The following is a 23,401-nucleotide window of genomic DNA, read 5'->3' as shown; positions in this document are numbered from 1 at the left end:
AAAGAAAAACAAGCTTTCTTCTCTTATATTTGTTAGACTTCATTTACTTTCTAGAACTTTATTCTTTCTAGAATTTTATGTTCTTAATTTATATATGTATATTTTGTATACATATATAAATTAAGAACATAAATGAATATACAAATATAGATACATACACATATGAATAGTTGTAAAACCTAGGTCCTTATATAGATGTTTTATATTAGGATTTTAATAGGGACATCTATCTTATATCTGCAATGATAAGAATTTGTAAAAGAGCTTAGAACAGAAACATACCTCAAGGAAGATTGATGGGATCTTTCTCTCAAACTTTTCAGATATTAAAATGTCAAATTAAGTCTTTTACTATATCAATTCAAATCAAGAAAAAAAGCATGCTATTTTCTTAGACTAGTTGTTTGTCTTTTTTTAACTGGGAGTTAATGGAACAGTAGACAATGTATCTCAGATATCAATTATGAAAAACCTTTTGAAATCATTTCAATAGAGAAATAAAACAAGCTTTACTAAGTGAAATAGAAATAGAGAAGGTTATTCCTTGATATGTTGAAAATCTGCATAAATATCCATAACATGTGCTTCATTTTAAAGGATATATACCCAATAGCCCTCATTAGATGGACAAAGATAGACAAACTTTGCCGACAAAGTGTATTCAAATAATATAATAAACTAAATGAATTAAGTAAAGATGCAAGATGCAACATTTTTCTTTCTTTGTAATATCTGTGGTATGCACAATTAGTTTTTGGGTCATCTGACATTCTCACCTTGGAACTACAGTAAACTTATTAAAATAAACTTGTAAAAAAAGCCAACAACTAACATTTTTGTGATAAAAAAATTAAAAAGTGAGCATTTCCTAAATAGTGGTATAATCTTTGGCTTTCACAACCTGGGCCTTGGTAAAGTGTTACTGCATTCTTTTTTTTTGAGATCGAGTTTCACTTTTGTTACCAGGCTGGAGTGCAGTGGCATGATCTTGGCTCACCGCAACCTCCGCCTCCTGGGTTCAAGCAATTCTCATGCCTCAGCCTCCCGAGTAGCTGGGAATACAGGCGTGCACCACCATGCCCAGCTAATTTTTGTATTTTTAGTAGAGACGGGGTTTCACCATGTTGACCAGGATGGTCTCGATATTTTGACCTCATGATCCACCCTCCTCGGCCTCCCAAAGTGCTGGGATTATAGATGTAAGCCACCGCACCCAGCCAAGTGTATTATTCTAACTCATTATTCACTGTGGTTGTTAGAACATTTTTTGTCACCTGGTTTCTCCCTGTGTCATTGTCTATTTTCTTTTGCTTGATCGTCTTTTTTTTTTTTTTTTTTTGAGATGGAGTCTTGCTCTGTCACCAGTCTGGAATGCAGTGGCAGCACGATCTTGGCTCACTGCAACATACACCTCCCAGATTCCAGCGATTCTCCTGCCTCTGCCTCCTCAGTAGCTGGGATTACAAGCTCAGGCCACCACATCCAACTAATTTTTGTATTTTTAGTAGAGACAGGGTTTCACCATGTTGGCCAGGATGGTCTCCATTCCTGACATTGTGATCCACCCACCTTGGTCTCCCAAAGTGTTGATTGTACTTTTCTTAGTCTTACCAATTTCTTATATTTTGTGTGCCTTTGCTTCTTGTTCTAGCCCAACTTAAGTATAGACCAACATATATAACTGTCAATCAGTCATTTCTATTACATCCTATGTATGGTACCTCAATGATGGCACAAATCAATGAATACACATGCATCATGCATACATACGTATGTGTGCAATGAACAATGCGAGAATGACCTATTATACCAAGGGCTGTCACATATGACAGCTATGAACTACAAGTTTGAAAAAACTTGGGGCCCAAGCCAATCACACCAAAGAAATGTATCTGAGTTTGATGTTAACATCTTTTCATATATTTAATTAAAAAGAAAAGAGTTTCTATTTGCCCTAGACACAGAAAGATCTCCGTGATTATTCTGGAGACAGGGTATAACTTATTTAAGCCCTTTCCCAGTCACAAATTCTCTTTCATTTTATTCAGTCCTCACAGCAATCTATGTATAGGAATTATTGTAGCAATCATCAAAAAGGATACAAAGATGTCAGTAAGTGTTGTCCAATAGCTCCCTTAAATTCATTTCTAAACAAAATTGATAACGAATGAATAAACGAACCAAATTTTAAAATACAAAATATAGTCAATTCATTAAGTGGCAGTACCTGAATTTACAACTGCACTTTGCTACTGTCCTGTTCCCCTTTGTTTTTCAAATACCTTTTTCTCCCAGGTGTATTTGCTTCACTTATAAACAAGGAGCAGATTATTTATTTTCATAAGTACATGATTCAATGTGCATCAACTTAATTTCCTATAACATGTAATTGGAAGGAAACTAGTTCAAATGTTAAATTTCACAGAAAGATAAAGCAATAGCTCTGATAAATGACCTATTCTGAGGCCGAATCAGCTTGGAATCATGGATGATTATTTGCCTTTTTTTTTTTTTTTTAAATGGAGTCTTGCTCTGCTGCCAGGCTGGAGGTCAGTGGCACAATTTCGGCTCACTGCAATCTCCAACTTCCATGTTCAAGTGTTTCTCCTGTCTCAGCCTCACAAGTATCTGGGAATACAGGGGTACAGGTGTGCACCACCATACCCAGCTAGTTTTGGTATTCTTAGTAGAGACGGGGTTTCACCATGTTGGCCAGGATGGTCTCCATCTCTTGACCTCGTGATCTACTTGCTTCGGCCTCCCAAAGTACTGGGATTACAGGCATGAGCCAACACACCTGGCTCATTTTACCTCTTTTGACACACATTCGAGAACTCTTCCTACTCAGGCACATGGCCTTGCCTTTAAAGCTATTTCTTGGGAAAAACTCGTGACCAGAGACATATTTTTTTTTTTTAAATTTCTGTTGGCTCATTATAATTAATTTTTCCCCAATTGAAATGAAAATAGAAAGGAGTAAGAGTATTTCCAGATGATAAATTGTCAAGATAAATGCTTTTTAATTAGCATTAACAGTAAATAAAATCAGGTAAAATTTTGATTTGAAAGAAGAAATCATCTTACCACCTGTGTACCAGGCAGTCGAGATTTTACTATAATAACCATCTTTATATATTTCTTTCTTGAGCCTTACTTAGATTTTGTGCAAAACCTCTCCTTTGTGACCCATAGGAAAATGAATATATAGGTAGGAGCTTTGGAGTTGTGTGGTCATGGACAAAACACTTATTCACCTATAGCCACGTAAAATTGTGGTAGGACTGAATAAGATAATTACGTGAAGGATTTGAGTGCAGTGCTAACCATGTCAAGAGGAATTAAGTCAGCAATTAATAATGATAAAATGGGGCAGAAAATATGAAGTCTTCACCTTGTTGGCCTTGGAATTCTTTTACTTGGTGCCAGTGGTACAGAATGTCAGGGATCCTGCTTATAGGGGTACCATATCTCATAGTCATAATCTTTGCAATTTGGACACTTATTGCAATAATTTCCTGAAAGATGGCTATAAAGTCACTTGAGAAGGGGTGTATTTTTTCTGTTTGAACACTGGCAATATATTGATAGGATTATAAAGTCAGAATGCTGGGTTACATAGTGGTTATGAACACTGAGATAAAACTTTGGGAGATGCTGAAATATTATTAAGAATTTATTATAAAAGAAGTTTGCCAGTGATAGTAATATATCTGCTTTTGAGAACAGAACATTTTTTTCTTTCTAAATATTTGCATTTATTAAATTTCTCAGTTATTCACATATAATGATATTATTGCCTCAGGGCTATATTTCAGTTAACTTTAGAGGGGTAGAGAATGTTTAAAGTATAAAATATGATTTTTATTGTGATTTGAGACTAAAAAAGTTCCCCTTGGAAAATGAGGATGAGAAAAATTTCTTTCAGTTAATTATTTTTTTGCTCTTGGGAGAATGTAGTTAACACATGACAAGTTAGCATCAAAAGGCTAGTTCTTTCTTAATTTCCATGTGCTTTATTTAACACTATATTTCCTCTTCTAACTGGTTATTAATATTGTTTTTCTAGTGAGAACTCTTGAATGAAAAGTATAATCATACCCTTTCAGGTACCTGTCTTCTCCATTAATTAGCGTTGTATAAAGAATCAGAAATGAAGATGAGATAAGAATTCAGTTTAGATTCATGAAGCTCCCCAACTGTCTTCCATAGCTCATGTTCCGTTTTCTTATGAATAACTGTCAGGACAATATATGGTTTTTTTGCTTTTGTTCAGCTAACTGCTCATTCTGCGAATACATAATGTGCCTCCATACCAGGGTGTGACAGCTGAAAGGCATCATCAATGTGTTAAGTGATACGGAAGGCTTTGACCACACTATGATGCATCACTGCAGAGTGGAATTCTCAGATGCACAGGTATCTGCCTTGATTTCAACACAGGAAGAAGCTAAATTGCCAGTCAAGTATGATGTACTGTGAAAATCAAAATGTATGCAACCACTTATAATCTCAAGGCTAAATTCAGACCACATTTGTTTGTTGAGATAAACAAAAGGTTAAGACTTCAATTTATAAGTTTCATTAATCATACAATAAAAAAAAAGAGGAAGATGTATCATAGAACATTACTAAAGCTATATGATGTTCACTATTTTGTTAGGTGATGATTTTCACTACGTTTAAAGTTTCTGATTCTTTACACTGAGGCTGAAAAATGTCCACCTTCATGGTCTGAAAGAATTCATGTAGGTCCTTCTGGTGTCTAATTTACTTCCAAGGAGTAAATTTTTAAATAATTACACAACAACATATAACTCTACAGGGACTATACCAAATTAGGTGGCCATAGTTTAATGGCAGATGCACCTAAGCACTTTTCTTACCTTTATTTTAAAAAGTTTGCTTCTTCAGAAATGCTGAAGCCTGACGCGTCTTTAACATGAGTTATTTCTTTGCCATATCTACATAAACTAAGTCCCATAAGAACAATAAGGTGGCTAGAGGAATATATATATATATATATATATATATATATATATATATATATTCCAGAATAAAAATACAGAAAAGTTAGAAGTATTTGCTTTATCAAACGCAAAAAATTAGAGTAGAATCTTTTTTGTTTAGACAAAGTCTTGCTCTGTCGCCCAGGCTGGAGTGTAATGGCGCAATCTCAGCTCACTACAACCTCCACCACCCAGGTTCAAGAGATTATCCCGCCTCAGCCTCCCGAGTGGCTGGGATTGCAGGCACCTGCCATCATGACTGACTAATTTGTATATTTTTGTAGAGACAGGGTTTTACCATGTTGACCAGGCTGCTGTTGAACTCATGACCTCACGTGATCTGCCCTTCTCAGTCTCCCAAAGTGCTCAGATTGCAGGGGTGAGCCACAGAGCCCAGCCTAGAGTGGATTCTAAATTTACCCAAAGGGCTCTGGTATTTTAGAGTTTGCTTTTTAAAGTATGTATTATTTATTTAAGATTTACTAAAGATATCTACGTTTTTTAACCAATGGATGCTATTATTTTATGTTGTGAAATAAAAGGTCATAAAACTATGAATGAGAAAGTCTCTAAATGTTTTTTATAAGAAGTGAGTCCACAGGTGGTCTTAAAGGTCAAAAATTATTAATTGATTAAAATTATATTACTAAGTTTTGAACTGTAGTCCTAGAATGCCAAAACATAAATTAAAAATAAAAATAATTATTGAATTTCTGGTTCAGCCCCTTCATGTGATGAATGGCAATTTTTAGCCAGAAGAAGGGAAAGGGTTTATCTAAGACGAAAAGAGGGAGGTTGTCTCTGATCATCAAATTAAGTAGATAATAGAGGCCATTCTGTCTAAAGGTGAAGATAGAAATTCCTTCATTATATTGAACAGCCTCAAAGATCTTTTCCTTTGCTTAAATTAAGGCACCTTCAATTGAAAATCTACATAAAATTAAGTGATGTTCTCTGTTTTAAATAACATTATTTGATTGTCATTTTTGAATGAAGTGGCAACTGGGAAATTCCTTGTATAATATCCAGCACCTGGAGAGTCCTATCAATAAGTGTTGGTCTTCTTTCTCCACATTTTTTTTTTTGCATCTGCCTTGAATTTACACAAATTACTTATTTGTTTTTAAGGATGGGAACTATATTATATCAGTATATATTATTATATTATTATAAACAAAAACTGAAGGTAAACAGAACATCAATTGAATTTTGTCATTTGGATATGAGTGAAACAATGAACAAAAGCTGACTGATGTCTGCAGATGAGATCATAGTACAGAACAATGTTAATGTCTTGATTTTAGTAAACATATTGAGACTATATACAAGCATTACTGTTTTGAAGAAATTCTCACTGGAGTGTTAAGGAGGAAAGGGATAGAATATCTGCAAGTGATTAGAAATAAGTAACATTTAAAATAGAAAGAGATGCAGTGGGAATGATAAAGTATATGTAATAAATTATTAATTGAGGAGAAATCTCTGTTACAGGCATAATGCATATTATTGTGATATTTTCATACATGTGAACAAATCCAATTTTACGATAGAAATTATACAAACGTGATGATTTCAATAGGGAAAACTGGAGAAGAAAGAAAATGTCAGTTTTCTCAGAAGTTTGCTGTCTTGAAAATCTTGAAAAAGCTTCTCAGATCTCAATTCATCCAAGTAGTAAAATAAAAGTAGAGGTGGACCTCAAAACCCCCAGGGCCACATAAATTCTCCATTAGTGCTCCTTATTCTAGTCTGAATCATTGTTTGCTACAGGATAGTGAAAAAGGGCAGATTCTATAATGTCAGTTAAGAGTGAACAGATACACATATTCCACTAGTGGAATGACTGTTTTTGTCCAGAACAGAAAAGATAAATAGACTCATTTTATGAAAGAAAACAAAAGGTGGCAATTTATGGCATGTTATAACTTTAACGATTTTTGTTTTGTAATCTGCAGTTCTTTCTTTACTTGTTTGACTGATGGACTCACACATACAATCTTTATATGGAGGCCTAGCCTCTTATCTCACTGACATACTTTGTGAAAGTATTGAGAGCTGAGGACTAATATCCGAATTTACAACCTAATCTTCTACAATTTAGAAGGTGCCTTATCATTTGATCATCACAAGGCTTTTACAATGTAATCAAGAGAAGAATCAACAAACTCAATCTCACAAACTAAATTAAAAGGGACATGTTTCCCCTTTATATCCACGTCAAAGATAGAGAGGCTAGGAGGAATTTAAACACCATGGCATCGTATCTGTCACAGCCATATTCTTCCGGTGGTAGGGAGCTCATTTTTCAAGGCTACCAGTCCATTAACCTTCACAAGAACAAAAATAAAGCAAAACCAAGAAACATTCCCTTTAGAAATGGCATTGCTTCTAATCGGGCTTATATATCTTACCCTGGAGATTTGAAGATGGAACAAAGACTTCTACCTCCCCAGGCAAACAAAATGATACAGACATCCTGAAATAAATACATAAAATGCCTGGTGGTGCATATTATAAACACATTTGTGATTTTTTTTTTTAATGGGAAAAAGACTAGGGCAAGTACCTTATATCACACTTGCTGAATCTGTCTTCAGCTGTGATTTGTAACTGGGAGGGCCAAAGAATCAACCTCATTTATTTTTTTTATGTCTTGGCCTGGTCTTGGTTGCCACTTTACCTAGATTCATTCGCTGTATATATTTAGAACTATTAGTTTCCTGATAAATGCATTGTCAGAAAGCCAGAGGGGAATGATAAGATAGGACATAAGGAGCTCTTGCTTGTTTTTATACAATTCTGTTTGACTTAAGAGATAATTATAACACAGATTGATGCTCCAATTTTGAAACAAGGTAGTAAATCAGCTTAAAATATAGGACTCAGAAAAGCCATTTGCCTCATGATTATAGTTTCTTAAAATTCCTGTGTTCACTGAGATGAGAAGCCATAATCATGCAATATATAGCAACGGTATTGCAGTACTCATTTTTTCACCATAGAAGACAGTTAAATAAACCTAAGTTACAAACTTTCAAATATCATTAGTTGCAAAGTATAAATATCATTAACTGAAGCAAAGCAAAAGCATATGCTGGTTGGTCTGGGCATCTAGCTTCAAGTGGGAGAAATTGCAGATTCAGTAAGCAAGATTAAAATAATGATTCAGTGCACTTCATTTAAAATTCATGTGTTTTCCACAAATCACGTTTACTTATCATCACGAGGAATGTAAAAATATGAGATTTTTGTCAATGTATGAGACCGGAGGCAAAGGGGAAACGAAAGAGAAATTTGGAGTGAGAAACATACATATCTGCATGGATGGACTCTGCCATAGCCTGTATTTAAAATATCTATCCATTGGTATGGTGAAGACAGGGGTCCCTCAAGAAGGATCAGTGCTAGCCCAAGGCTCTGGACCCACCTCTTATGCAAGGAGTTATCGTTTGGTTGCTGAATTGATGAGGAGATTGGAGATGGACCTGAGACACTGAGCTTAGGGGACTACTCTGTGTATTTGAGAAATTAACCAGTAGAGATGCATTTATATAATAACCTGCAGGAATAGATAGAACTACATTTAACCAGTAGATAAATAAATGAAAATATTAACAACCAGAAGAGTCATAATTGTGCACAGTTGCTTTTGTAGATGACATTTATTGTGTCTTTCTTGCTAGTTGAACTAACATTTCTGAGTAAGCCAAGTGATAGAAAGCAAATGTGGTGAGTTTTGGGGCTCATTATTTGGTTACTGGAAGAACTAGGTGATGGGAGAATTTAGTCATCGTTGTTTTCCTTTTGCCTGGAGCATCCAGGACACGTTCTGATATTCTCAGAGCAAAGACCAAAGACCAGAGAAACTTCTGTAATGTGAGTCAAATGAAGATCAGAAGCTGAGTTTATACTCAGTCTTGACAACCAGCTTAGATGTGACTCCACCTGGGAAAGGTCTGGAGGATCGTAATTCTCTGGAGAATCTGTACTTAAAGCATTCTCAGAATAGCATCATGTCTCTCTCTTCTCCCTCCCTTTCACTCCAATTTTTGTATGTTTGTGTAAAAATAAGACAATGATATCTCTGGATTGAACTTCTTGGAATGCATACCTAACTATGAAATCTTATAGCAATAATTAAGCACAACAAGTACCTATCAGTTTAACTTTGTATAAGACATTTTGATTACAAAAAAAACCTGTTTATTACTCATTTATCAGTTATCAATGTTGAAAAATGCTTGTTATATCTCAAAAGGGCATTATTTCTATGTAATATATAATCCATCTATACATTCGAGAGACTCACAATTAAAATTCCACAAGTAAAATCCATAAGTAATCTACATAGATTATTTAAAGGCTGATTAAAAAAAAAAAGATTTACTAACAGTTAAACAAGGCAGAGACAAGTTGTAGATATAAGACAAAGAAAAATGAGATGTTTGTATGCTTTTTAAATTTTTCCATTTCATATTAAAGGACCTTTGCCTATGCCCTTCAAATGTAGGATTTTTTGTTTAATTGGGAAAAGATTGTCATTGTAAAATACAGCTGATGAAATCACCTATCAGTTCATTTCAGGACATTATTTAAATTGATGATTCTAGTTGTACCTTACTAAGAGCTCTTTTTATTATGCTTCTTTCTAAATTTACTATATTTAATTTTTTAACATAAAGCTATATCTGTTAAATAAAATTGGTTATTTTCTTATTATAAACTAAGGCAAGATTTATAACTATCAGAGTTATAAAACACAGAGCTTCTTAGAAGTATAAAATAATAAAATAATCATATTCAAAATATCTAATTTTAACTAAGCTGTTTACAGTTTTACATATCCTGCATAATTCTTTTTAAAGCTAAGATTCAGGGCCTAAGTTCTTTGAAATATAAAAATGTTCCCCTCAAGGAGTCTCCCTACTACTATCTGAGAGCCTCAAATATTTAAGGATTTCAAATGGGAAACAATGGGTATAAACTAGTTTAAAAATCACCTAACAAATCTGGTTTATTCTCACCTGAAGAATTAAATTAAATTATTTAACATATTATGACTGTTTAAATGCATCAGGAGACAAAATTCTGGGGCTCTCTCAAATCATTTTTTTCTTCCACCCAGTTTTCTGCTCTCTGTCAAGACCATTGCTTGCACTTGATACGATAGGGGTAAGAAGCATCTAGAGTGTACTCACCAGCCTGATTGGTTGTGATGCTGACTGCAGCAAACTGTCTTGGTGGGGAGCTCAGCTCTGACACCCCATTAATGGCATCGATCTCAAAAGTGTAGTTAGTGTGTGCCAGGAGGTCTGTCACTGTCACTGTGGTGTTGGTGAGTCCAAACTGTCGAGGGAGGAAGCGGACATTTGGCCTGCATGGCTCACACTGTTTTATGTTCCACACACATTTTTTACATATGATGTTGAAGGTAACATCTTTCCGGCCTCCTGTGTCCAGGGGCCAACTCCAGTCCAGGATAACTGAGGTCTCGTTTATATTAGAGATAACATTTCTTGGTGAAGATGGAGGTCCTGCAAAGTAGTTCAACAAAGATTAATAAGCCTCACTTCTGTTTTCTACTACAAGGGAAATAGATAATTTACAACAGAATTGAAAGAGGTAAATAACTCTCCTTTCTTTATTATCTACTTTCAGTTCATCCTTAGAGGATCCATGAGATTACAGACACATGGATTCAAGAACACTGTCTTCCCCAGGCTGCAAATGGGGGAGTTTTGACTCAAGAGTAAGGATACACTTACAAAGTCTAACAGAGGAACTCACCACTATGTTCAAAACCCTTGTGAATAGTTATGAAAACTTTAGTATTAGTTTTATAAATCTTAGTCCTTTTTCCCTATGACCTATGACCAGCATACAACAAGAGGGAATAGAAATGTAAAAACATAAATCCCCTGTCTATAACCTCCCCTATCCTGTCATATGTAATGCAGGATCTAAACAAGACACAGAAAAATGTTCTCTCTTTCTGGGGGTTGTGTTGCAGGAAGTGCTTTAAAATATAATTTATTTTGTGTGATAGATGTTGCATTTGTGGTGAGCCAGGCATGGAGAGTGAAGCAGAGAAAGCTTTCAATTTGCACATGGGCAACAGAAGGAAATGGGCCAAATGCTTTAAAACAAAAAACAAACAGCACAGTCACAAGAAGAAAACAAAACAAAACAAAACAAACATGGAGGCATGGGTTGCAGCAAAACTACTCACGGGTACAAGCCATGGATGGAGGGTCTTTGTCTGCTCGGAAGTAATTATTCTCACACCTGCAGTTCATTGAACCATCTTCCTGAGTAGAACTGTGAGGTGGACATTTAGCACACTTCATATTACCATCCAGCGCCTTGTAGAAACCTGGTCGACAAGCTACAAACAAAATGACTCTCTTTTAAAAGTCTGTGATAATTTTTTTGAAAATATGTAAAACAGATTTCAGTAAGTTAGAATATGAATTCATTATAATTAAAAATCACTTTTTTTTTCCTCCCAGAATTTACAGAAGCAGATGATATGGCCTAGTGTAGTTTTTCTACATATATGTTTGAATTTGCAGCAAAGTTAAAAAACACATGCACACACACACACACACACACACACACACACACACACACACACAAGATTTAGATTATTTTGGCACTAGAGTATGATGAAATTTCCAGCTTGTGTTTTCACAGCTTTACTTGGCATTGGACTATTTGTGAAGAAAACAAAGCAAAACGATGTCACCATGTAGACATTCGCTTTTCAAAACATGATGCAATGCGTATACTGTCAGCATTGCAGTGAGCAGTGTGTAACATGGACTTGTTTTCTAATTGCTCTGTGTGTACAACTTTGCCCCACAGAGTGTAAGCAGCTGAAAGAAGAGATCATGGCTTTCTGGATATTTTTGGATTCTCAATAAATAATTTTCATGAGCTACAATATACTTTTCTGGCTTGACAGTATTTTTCCTTACCTTCTATGGCAATGGCCTAAAATAAATATTTAAATATATTCCTTTGTCTGTATCTGAAATACAGAGGGATAAATGGTTTCTTATTAAACTAATACACCTGTAAACTGTTACTGTATGAGATCTCTTTTAATAACTGTGTTATCTTTTTAATTGCTGGCCATATCTCTGCATACAATGATTTTTGTAAGTCTAATGACCTGGTTATTGAACACTGATTTCAGCTTATAATTTACTGTTCAGCATCTATTTACTGTTTTTACAGAGATATGCCTTATCTCTTTATCTGCCTCCACTATATTATTTTCATTTTGTCTAATAGAAAATTCAAAATGTTGCATTACTTCTTTTCAGTCATTTTCATAATTATAGTGAGAGCTAAAATCATAGTGAAAATTCCAACAAGAAGTCTCCAGTAATTCTTTTGAGAATAAATTCAGGATGCAAATTCTGGATCCAGGATCATCCTTGGAAATCAATACTTTCTAAAACTTCTAAAGCTCAATTTCAGTGCCATATTGGCACTTGATGATTTAAAGAACTTATACATAGAATAGGCTCTATAGACAGTCATTGCATTCTAGAATTTTCTTATATTAGCTTTATATTGTGAATAGTGGATTATTAGCATTCAAGTAAAACCTGTGTGGACAAAGCAATTTTTCTAATCCCCAAATACATTTCTGAAAAGAAACACAATATATCCATGGTAGAATATCTTCTTACTAAAAGTTTCTTAAAATAAAATGAGGGAAATACACCATCAAAATAAACTATTCAAATAACTTAAAATGATAGCAACCATTAATCTAGTCTTACTGTTCTGTAGTTCCTACTAAGAATGACTGCTCTAGGACCAATTTACAATATATTGAACAACTTTTGGTGTCACACTGAGATCCACTTCATGTAGTAAATTCTACGGCTCTAACCAAACATGGATTGCTATTATAATTTTTAAAATATTATCCTTAAGCACTGGTTAAAAACTTCCACTCATATCTCATATCACATTGCCTCAGGGAAATGATGTAAAGTATGTAAAGAAACAATGCACTTAAATTCTGTTTTGAATTTAGCTCATCACTGAATGCCTTTAAACTTTTAAGAGGGCAGTGCTGCATTTTTAAAAGATTAAGTTGCTGTGCTCTGAAGTACTTTGTTATTTCATTTGCTTGTAAGTTTCTCGGTGTTTTTGTTTGAGACTTTCATGGTTTTTACATTTGGCACACCGGTATTCACTGAACAGTCACTTTTTGTTAGTATCATAATTGGCTATACTATAGAATAGTATGGACTATATGAAGAGAAGACAGTCACATTATCACTTCCTAGGTACTGCATAAATTATCAGGATTACTGATAGTATCATGAAGGTAGCTACAGTTAATAAAGCATAAAGTTAAGAATGCCACTCAAGTTACTAGAATTTATCCGATTATGAGTAAATAATAATCCAGAGAAAACAACAGTAAAAGATAGGTAGGCACGTTTACATACTGTATAATAAATATTTGTCAAGCATCTATTCTTGTTTGGGCTCTTTGACATCCCAAAAGGCAGGGCAGGCCCAGTGGCTCACACCTGTAATCCCAGCACTTTGGGAGGCTGAGGCAGGGGGATCACGGGGTCAGGAGTTTGAGACCAGCGTGGCCCATATGGTAAAACCCCATCTCTACTGAAAATACAAAAATTAGCCAGGTGTGGTGGTGCATGCCTGTAGTCCTAGCTACTTGGGAGACTGAGGCAGAAGAATTGCTTGATCCTGGGAGACGGAGGTCGCAGTAAGCCAAGACTGTGCCACTGCATTTCATCCTTAGCAACAGAGAGAGATTCTGTCTCAAAAAAAAAAAAAAAAAAAAAAAAAAGGCAAAAATGTCCGTAATTCTGCTTTGCTCATACCCAAAGGGCCCTTGCAATAGAAATTGGGCAGCGGGCATGTGATACAAATCATGCTAAGCAATCACTCCACTGTGACTGGTGTTTGGAAGAGATGCCACAGAAGAAGCACCATTTGAGAAAAATCATACATAGATAGAAGTGGACAGTATGAAGCATAATTCAATACACAAATAATTCAACATGAAAAGACAAACTATTATATAGAAGTATATGGCAAGTAGTGTTGGTACTCAATATCCAAACTCTGCTTCCTTCTTGCCAGCAGAATCCTGATTTTGCTCAGAATTGAAGCCAGTCAAATCCTTCCTTTCCCAGACCAATGCAGCTAGAGATGAATAGCCAAAGACGGCCAAAAAGGTGGCCGAGGAAATATACACAGAAGTCTGACTGAAGTCTTTGAGACACCTTTTTTTTCTCTAACAAGATGGTACAAATGCAACTGAAGCGAAATTATTCCAGCCTTCATTGTGGACATTATGGCTGGGATTGCAGCAGCTTACATGTGATAATAAGTGAAAGGTCAAGAAAATCAGCACAATGTGTTTTCTGATCTTGCAACCTGATCCAGCAACCACCAATCTCAGGATTTCTTATAATGTCAGAAAGCGAATACCCTGTTTGTTTAAGTCACCGTGGCTTAGGTTTCTTTTACTTGCAGCAGACGGTATCCCTACGTGACGTAGAAGGATAAATAGGGAATTAAGTTGAGATGTACTAATTGAATAGAATCATAGCCTAATAAAGCCAAAGGAGCCTTAGAAATAACATTGACCACTATGTGTGTTGTACATATGAGATCAGTGACGTCTAGAAAGTTAAGTGACACACAGTTTAGAGACAGACAATCTGACACCTGATAGCTGGCTAATAGGCTTTAACCACCAATATGTAAATATTCATTTAATGCCAACTATATGCAGAGTAAAATGCTAAAAATTCTATAATAACATTTAATTTTTTTATAGTTGTCTTTACTTCTTCTGGAGGACTTTTAAATGTACCATCTCAATTAAATCTTATCACAGTTCTACTGAAATAATCAGTGTAGGTATAAGTCTGTATATTTTATAGACTGTACAATTGAAACACCAATGGAAAGAACAGCATGTGCAAGATAATAAAAGAAATTCAACGATATAATTTGAACAGGGAAGGTATTTTTCTTTAATCTTATAAAAATCAATTATTGAAAGCAAATGATTTTTCTCTCAATTCTAAGCTGTTGATATGATGTTGACGAATAGTCGTTTAAATTTTTATTTAATCAAAAATGTAAATCTTTTTCATCTATTGCAAGTGAGTAAACATCTCAGAAAGGCATATGCTTTCTTGTACATGACTTTCTCTGGGATTTAGGACCCTACCCTCTCCCTCCCCCCCTCCTCTCCTTCCCTCCCCTCCTCTTCCCTCCCCTCCCCTCCTCTCCCCTCCTCTTCCCTCCCCTCCCCTCCCCTCCCCTCCCCTCTCCCCTCCCCTCTCCCCTCCCCTCCCCTCCCCTCCCCTCTCCCCTCCCCTCCCCTCCCCTCCCCTCTTCCCTCCCCTGCCCTTCCCTCCCCTCTCCTCTCCTGTCCTTTTCTTTCCTCCAGGTCTGGCTCTTCTCACTCTATTGTCCAGCTTGGAGTGCAGAGTCATGATTACAGCTCACTACAGCCTTCACCTCCTGGGCTCAAGCAATCCTCCACCTCAGCATCCCAAGTAGCTGGGATAACAGGTGCATGCTACCATGGCCTTGCTAATTTTTAAAACTTTTTGTAGAGATGAGGTCTCACTATATTTCCCGGGCTAGTCTTGAACTCCTGGCCTCAAGTGCTTCACCCCATTCAGCCTCCCAAAGTGGTGGGATTACAGGCTTGGGCCATCGCACCGAGGCTTTCTCTAGGATTTTTTCTGTGTTTGATATCTAACACTGATATGGGCAAATGAGTAAGTGTCCTTTTAGTTGGAAAGGCTGCAGGAGTTTTTCAACTTCACAATAGAACAACAGTGACATGCTGTATTTGGGAGGAAGATAAGTACATTTTCTATTTCTTGTTCAAGTAGTGTCTCAATTCTCCACCAAAACTGTTCAATGAATTTGAGAATATGACTTGAGAATGTATAAAATGATTATTTTATAAGGAAATAATCTCTATAAATGTATAAGGAAAATGTTTTTCTATAACAAACCGATTTTTAAATTTATCTCACCAATAAGCAATCTCTCTCCCTTGCAGTAAATCAACTTGTGCTCAACTACCTATCTGTCTATGATGCCCTCATCTCTCAAAAAATCTTCCTGAGAGTATTAGAGACTTTAAGGCGCATCCATACCTTTGTGTGTGTGTGTGTGCGTGTGTGTGTGTGTATGTGTGTGCATGCTTGTGTGTGTTTTATCTTTGCATAATTTGTCTATTGAAAACATCTCCTCTCCTCTTTTAAATGTAAAGCTAGTGAATAACAATCTGCACATTTCTCTCATTTAAATAGTTTTATAGGCTGAAGGAGGTTGCACATATAAGAGAATAAAGTAAGAAATAAAAAGTAGATATATTAATGCATTTTCTTTCCTTTTGTTATTGAAAATAAGTCTTGCTCAACTTATTAGATAACCCCAAAGAAAGCAGAGATTAGACAGGAAGGGTGGGCAACTTAATACTAATTCAGATTTATTCAGAGACAAATTTTAAAATAAAAGCCCCAGTTACATAGTCAAGGTTGTCTGTAGCGTAGACCAGCTATTAAATCAATACTTAACTAAGGCAGATACACACATATCAAAAACCTGTTGCCAAAATGACACAATTCTGATTTACATCTTCCCTCAGGTAATCCAGTAGTAAATGTTCTTGTCACTCCAACACTGGGAAAAAATATTCACAGATCTTAACCCCAGGATAGTAAAACCAAAGGGTGATTGAATAGTTGAAAATCATTCAAGGGGAGGCAAATGGCTATCTTTTTATGTGGTTCCAGAGGTGTTTTCTCTCCTTTTGTAAGAAGATTTTAAAACTAGTTAACTGTGGTAGGAACTCTTATCTTTAATATTACATTGACATATTAAAGTGAGATGACCCATGAGTCCAAGTTAATAACAATTAAAAATGGAAGGCAGTATTTTCTCAAGCCCTACTGGATATCACCATGGATTTGCTGGGAATTGTATGTGTTCATATAATGTTTCAATTCATTCATTCATTTTTATCAAACATGTATTGATTTAATAAAATGACCTAGACACTTGCTACCATGTGAATGATTGTGTTTCCCTAAAATATACACATTGAAATCTAATGACCAATAAGTGGGTTTTAGGTGGCGGATGTTAGGGAGGTTTAGAGTGTGAGGGCAGAGTACTCATGAATGGGATTGTGCCCTTACAAAAGAGGTCACAGAGAGCTGCCTTGTCCCTTCTATCATCTGAGGACACAGCTAGCAGGTATTATTTATGAACCAGAAAATGAGACTTCACCAGGCTTTGAATATGCTGGCGCCTTGATCTTGGACTTCCCAATCTTCAGAACTGGGAGAAATAAAATTCCATTGTTTATAATGGTATTTTGATATAGCAGTCCAAAGAAATTACAACAATCATTTATTGTGTCCAGTCTTATCATAATAGAAGTCACAATCCTAGATTTTTAAAAGGAGACCACTTTCATATCATGGTTATTTTATAAATGAATATTCTCACTTAAGATTGGAGTTGCAAAGTACTTTTTGATATGGCATTTATAAGTTATCTTCACTAAGAAATTTTCTGAAATTTCTTCTTTTTATCTCAGTACTTCAAGTTGCCTTCAGCATGTTGGAGAAAAAACACCGGACTAGGAAGCAGGAAATGCGGGTTTTGATCTAGCCTTTCCTACTAAACAGATGTTGGCTTAGATTTACTAATCAGGTATCTTCACACTTTGATGAGGTGTTTGAGACAGTGAATTCCTCTTCTATACATAACTCTAATGTTCTACTTTAAGCAATGTATTCCCAGATTACGCCCTGAGCCATACGGAGACAGGAGTTATTTCCTATTCATTCTGAACACCTTCTATCTAACACACTGTCCAGAACCTAGCAGTGGACGAGATGAATTTTTAAAGTGAATGAATAATTTGCAACCAGTTGTCTTATCAGGACTGCAATTTCCTCATTGAGAACTGATGTCATCTCTAAGGAGTCTTCTCAGCCTAGACACTTTAACATGTTAATACTCTGTACCCCCAAATTTTTAGTAGTGTTAGTAACACTTTCTAAGTGGAGATAAAAAAACAAATTATCTTCATGTTCATCCCTGCTTTAAGGATTAAAATTAGCCATTGAAATTATAAAATGCCACATGGCAACAGGATAAGAAAATGAAGCTCTTTTCTGGCTTAGAAAAAATACACTTGAAAAAGAAATGACAGATTTTGCAATGCTTTCCTCTACCAGAGTGGTATATATTCAAAGGGCATGTTGATTTTATGGTCAAATGGACTGAATGATACATTGACTGCCGAACAAATAATTCCCTGTTATACTTTTGTCTTAACTAGTAACATAATAAAGCTCTGTTATGATAGTTGTCCCTTTTTATACACCTTACATTGCGCAGAATGTTTAGAAGTTTGGAAATTTTTAAGGTAATGAATATATGTAAAAAATTAAATTTGATATATCAAAATGTATTTCTAATTTTAGAAATATAAGATAACATATTTTCTCTTTTAATGACAAGAAAAATGAGCACAGTACTAAAAATACAACTTAAAAGAGAGTACGTTTTTCTTCTGTTAGTCTGCAGTGAGGTTTTTTTTGTTTTTGTTTTTTTTTGTTTTTTTGAGATGGAGTATTGCTCTGTCACCCTGGCTGGAGTACAATACCCTGGCACGATCTGGGCTCACTGCAACCTCTGACTCCTGGGTTCAAGCAATTCCATCTCAGCCACCCAGGCAGCTAGGACTACAGTTGCACACCACCACACCCAGCTAATTTTTGCATGTTTAGTAGAAATGGGGTTTCGCCATATTGGTCAGGCTGGTCTTGAATTCCTGACCTCAGGTGATTTCCCACCTGGGCCTCCCAAAGTGCTAGGATTACAGGCATAAGCCACTCTGCCAGGACTGCAGTGAGGTTTTCCTTACCCTTTTCTTGCTAATCTAGTCTTTAGTTCTTCAAGTGCTGAGTTAGTGAGGGTATGCTTGTGCATTCTTGAGCAAATGCCAAAACTTATTTTAAAAAATACCCAGAATGGACCACAGTGGAACACATTGAATGAGGCCTTTGCTAAATATTAATTTTCTATTGAGAAATACTGAAAATACGAGTAAGCTAATAGAAGGAAGCCAAAATAATACCAATCTGTAGTGAACAAATTAGAAATATTTGGGGAACCTGCTGATTTCATATTTACGAAGGGGAAACAATGAAACAGGAATTAAAAAGTGCCCCTATGGGGGTAAAAGAGCAAACTTCCAGCTCCGAAAAACAATATGGCAACGAGCATGAAACAGGGAGTATGATGAGCACTGCCTGCGCAGTGAAGAATCATCACGCAAGAGCTTCTAGAGAGAATCTTGGCCTCATTCCCAAAGCACCGGACACATTTCTCCTCCTGGTTGTAATTGATGACTTTGGACTATGCTGATGCAGAGAATGGGTAAAGTTACCATAGCGCAAGGGAGACAAATGCAGTTAGTAAACCATGGTGGCTAGTGTTGAAAGAAAAAAGGCAGCCTTTCAATTGCAAAGTGAATTTTGTCTCCAGTTGACTAATGTGGTTGACTTTTAGAAGAAACATGGTCCTAATTAAGGGTTAAAAGGCTCATTTCAATTTGAATTAACTTTAAATTAAAAAAATAAAGCTGTTGGTAAATAGGTCTCTTTCAGTATTCAGACCTTAGCTCCCTACACACAGGGCTATATTAGCATTTCCCAGCCATAAACACAAACTAATGACTAGGACCAGCACTGACTGAACAGATGATTTCCTGGCCTTGCAATTCCAGGCCTGACAGGGTCTATTTGCCTGTACAAGGTCAAAGCGACTGTTTATTCCCAAAATGAGCTGCACTCCACAATGTTACAGGAACTCTATTCTTTGCCATCTGAATAGAGGTACAATGCTTTGAGGCAAGGCCCAGGCATTTCAATACACTGGAAGTGGCTACGTTCAGTCATTAAACTCCGCCTGCAATGTGCAGCATTTATAAAGTGATCAAGTGTTTCCTTCTTCTGTTCCTTCCACTGTTCAATAAAAAAGGCCTAAGGCAAAATGCCACCACACCATTAAACACAACAAAATCAATCACAATCTAGTATGGCTCAAAGATAGCTTAGTAACAAGGCTTTATTGTGTTTGTTGTTGTTTCATCAGATTTAGCAAGACAGGTGCCAGTGACACTAATATATATCCTACGTACATGCGACACAAAGAGAATGTTAAAACAGCTTCTGGTACCTAGGATGGTGTGCCAGCTTTTTGGCTGTCCACTTTCAAAAAACTGTATGTCCTAAGAGTAGCACTAGTTGAGTTTTCTATTCTTCATTATAAGTGCTCAGAGAATGAGATCAATCACCAGAATATGCATGGAATGAGCAGACGATTAGCAGGGAAGAAGGAGCATGAGAATGGGAGAATAGGACAGCAAGTCTTATTTATGAAGATGTTATTAAGGTGAATGGCAAAATGCATAGGACTCAAAGCTGTACTAAGGATATATTAGCAGACAGCCTGGAGAAGCTTTTCAGAATAGTGCTGAAAAGCTGTTCCGAAGTGTTTTGTTTGTTTTCAATACCAGAATAGCATTGAAATGTATCAGAAAATTCTTCCTAGAAAGGAGTTTTGGAGATGCTAAATCACGTCTACGTCTGAATACTCTCTACTATAAGTTAACATTTCCTAGGCTGATTTGGAATCATAATTAGAACATGAGGTTTGGTTACCAATCCAATATCCACCTTTATAATTTAATTTTAGACAAATAGAATTACCATCACAAATTGAATTTTGAAGTGTTCAATGTCACCCCGAGAAGGAGTCTGAGATAGAAGTGATGGAAACCCAGATGCTGTAATTTCTAAAGGATCAATAATTTACGTGAATGCAGGAAGAACACTTAGATCCTAGGTATGTTTCTCTACACAAAGTTATATGAGCAATGCCATTTATAATATGGGCAAATGAGAAAAATGTGTGATGTCCTAAATTAGAAATGCTGCTAAATAAGTTATGCTATATGCATGCATTTTCATAAATAAGTTATGCTATTCTCATACATTTGTATAATGGAATTAATATCTCACATGGAAAGATGCTGGTAATATTTTCACAGAAAAAAAGCAGGATAAATTATACATAATTATTTTTTGTTGTTGGTACTTTCTCATTCATCAAACATGAACATTATCACTTATGAACTTAAAAATTAAAGGGTTCTTAGAAGTATGCACATACACAATAAAAAAATCAAAACATTTTAGTCAATGAATATATGTGTTCGTATAATTTAAAATGTAGGTGCATGTGCATGTAATTATGTGCATGTAAAGTATGTAACTGCATTGCACACTCAATGTGGGGCTAAAAGCTACATATCCATATGTCTCTCCCGCTCTGTCTGCACACACACATACAGATCCACAAACATACACTCACCATAGTTTTTATTGGTTCTTACTTCGATTTTCCTGAATCTAAGAGCTTCCTTTTTCTTCTTGCTTTTTTTTTTTTTTCTTTCAAAAAAGTGCAATATGGAGCAGTGGCTCATACCTGTAATCCCAGCACTTTGGAAGGCCAAGAGATCAGAAAATAGAGACCATCCTGGCTAACGCTGTGAAACCCTGTCTCTTCTAAAAATACAAAAAAAAAAAAAAAAAAAAAAAATTAGCTAGGCATGGTGGCACAGACCTGTAGTCCCAGCTATTTGGGAAGCTGAGGCAGGAGAATCACTTGAACCCAGGAGACAGAGGTTGCAGTGAGCCGAGATGGCACCACTGTACTCCAGCCTGGGTGACAGAGCAAGCAAGACTCCACTTAAAAAAAAAAATAAATGCAACATGGAGGGAAATTATAATTGATGAAAATGTTTTATAGTCTACTATGGTGAATTTTCGAACTTTCTAGACTAAGTAATTGCATCCGCACTTGTAAGATATGTAGAGAAAACAGCACATTAAAAAAAAAAAAAATCTAGGATTTAAATGAAAACCGGTACAAGGTGGAAAATTTAGAGGGATAACAAACAAATTTCTCTGGATGCTGAAAAATGCAATGCAAAATTATTTGCTCTCTTGATTATATTGTTGGTTTTTCACTAAAAAAGATGACCAACTACACTTTGAGGAAGGGTGACATCATTGTATTTTATTATAAGTCCTTTAAATTGGCTTTACTGTTTAGACAAATTTAAAGTACCTTTCTAATCTGAGAAACAAACTCAGCTTTCAAATTCACTCCTTAATATTTCATATCATCCTATCAGCTTTACATTCCATTTTGATCTTTTGAAATTTATTAAAATGACTTATGTGGTAATATTATTGTTAAAAAGCCAATGGATTTAAAATAAACCTATGGTATGTAATCTATAGGTTGGAATATTTATTATAACATAATATTACCAACTAAAAGAAGTTTACCATTTAAAGGTATTCAGTATTTGCTTTGAGTAATTTCATGGCAAACAAACATTTATCAGGTAACAGAAAAATAGAATAAAAGAGTTAGTGCAATTTTAGGATCTGTTTTTTATTTGTTTTTATGTTTATGCTAAGTATCTGTTCTAAGATAGAAAGAGGATTTCTATTTAAGGTATCCTGAAACTTATTCCCTAAATAGATAAGAATGGATTTCTCAAGGAAATCATAAAAACTGTCATAGATAAGTGCTTAGGGGATCAACAAAATTTGACTGAATGAGTTTTTCAAATATCTTAAACTAATCCTCTTTTTTGAAACTATAAAGACATAAATGTTTATAATTGTATAGAAACATTTGTATACTTGATTTTCACGTAAAAGAAGTTCCATCTTATTCAAGAAAAATATTTTTCTAAGAAAAAAATATTTTTAAAAACTTGCCTCTGTAAAGTTTCAGATTTGTATATTCACTCAAATTTTGTATTTTCAAAAATACGCAAATATTCCCCTCCCCCAGTGAAGATGGAAAGTAACTTCTCAAGTATATAGAACAACCTCATGGGCAGATGCCACAGCAATACATAGTAGTATTTAATGGTGTTAGGAAAATGAAATATCCAAAAACTTTCAGATGTACTCTAACAGGTTTGCATTCTTTCAAGTGGATAATTTCTAAATATAGAGATAAATGTTTTTTTCTTCACTGTGTTACTTTACCTTCAACTTGCAAGATGAATTACAATAAAAGTAATAAGATAATTAAATCCATTTAAGAGGAAGAGAGAATTAAAGGTCAGCAAGGATGGAGAAAAGATGAGAAAATGGTATATTGGAAATATTAAGATGCATTGCTTATAGTTGGCAAATACATAACACTCATAGTATAAATAACTGGGACGAATTAGGAGTCTGGACCATACGGAA

The 23,401-nt window shown here is 35.4% G+C and overlaps 1 protein-coding gene across 3 annotated transcripts in view; it reads right to left on the bottom strand.

Annotated features, from left to right (window-relative positions):
• Nucleotides 1–23,401, bottom strand: part of EPHA3 (EPH receptor A3) — a 367,515-nt gene that overhangs the window by 113,521 nt on the left and 230,593 nt on the right. For all 3 annotated transcript variants that reach the window (XM_039480619.2, XM_074389163.1, XM_074389164.1), the window contains exons 4-5: nucleotides 11,236–11,391; nucleotides 10,205–10,540 (exon numbers count right to left, since the gene is read on the bottom strand). In XM_039480619.2, the coding sequence (XP_039336553.2) occupies nucleotides 10,205–10,540; nucleotides 11,236–11,391 (492 nt within the window). The remainder of the gene's footprint in view (nucleotides 1–10,204; nucleotides 10,541–11,235; nucleotides 11,392–23,401) is intronic.

This window comes from Saimiri boliviensis, chromosome 18 (assembly GCF_048565385.1).
Source record: "Saimiri boliviensis isolate mSaiBol1 chromosome 18, mSaiBol1.pri, whole genome shotgun sequence".
NCBI classification, from domain to species: Eukaryota; Metazoa; Chordata; class Mammalia; order Primates; family Cebidae; genus Saimiri; species Saimiri boliviensis.
This window is presented reverse-complemented; position numbering and strand designations above follow the sequence as displayed.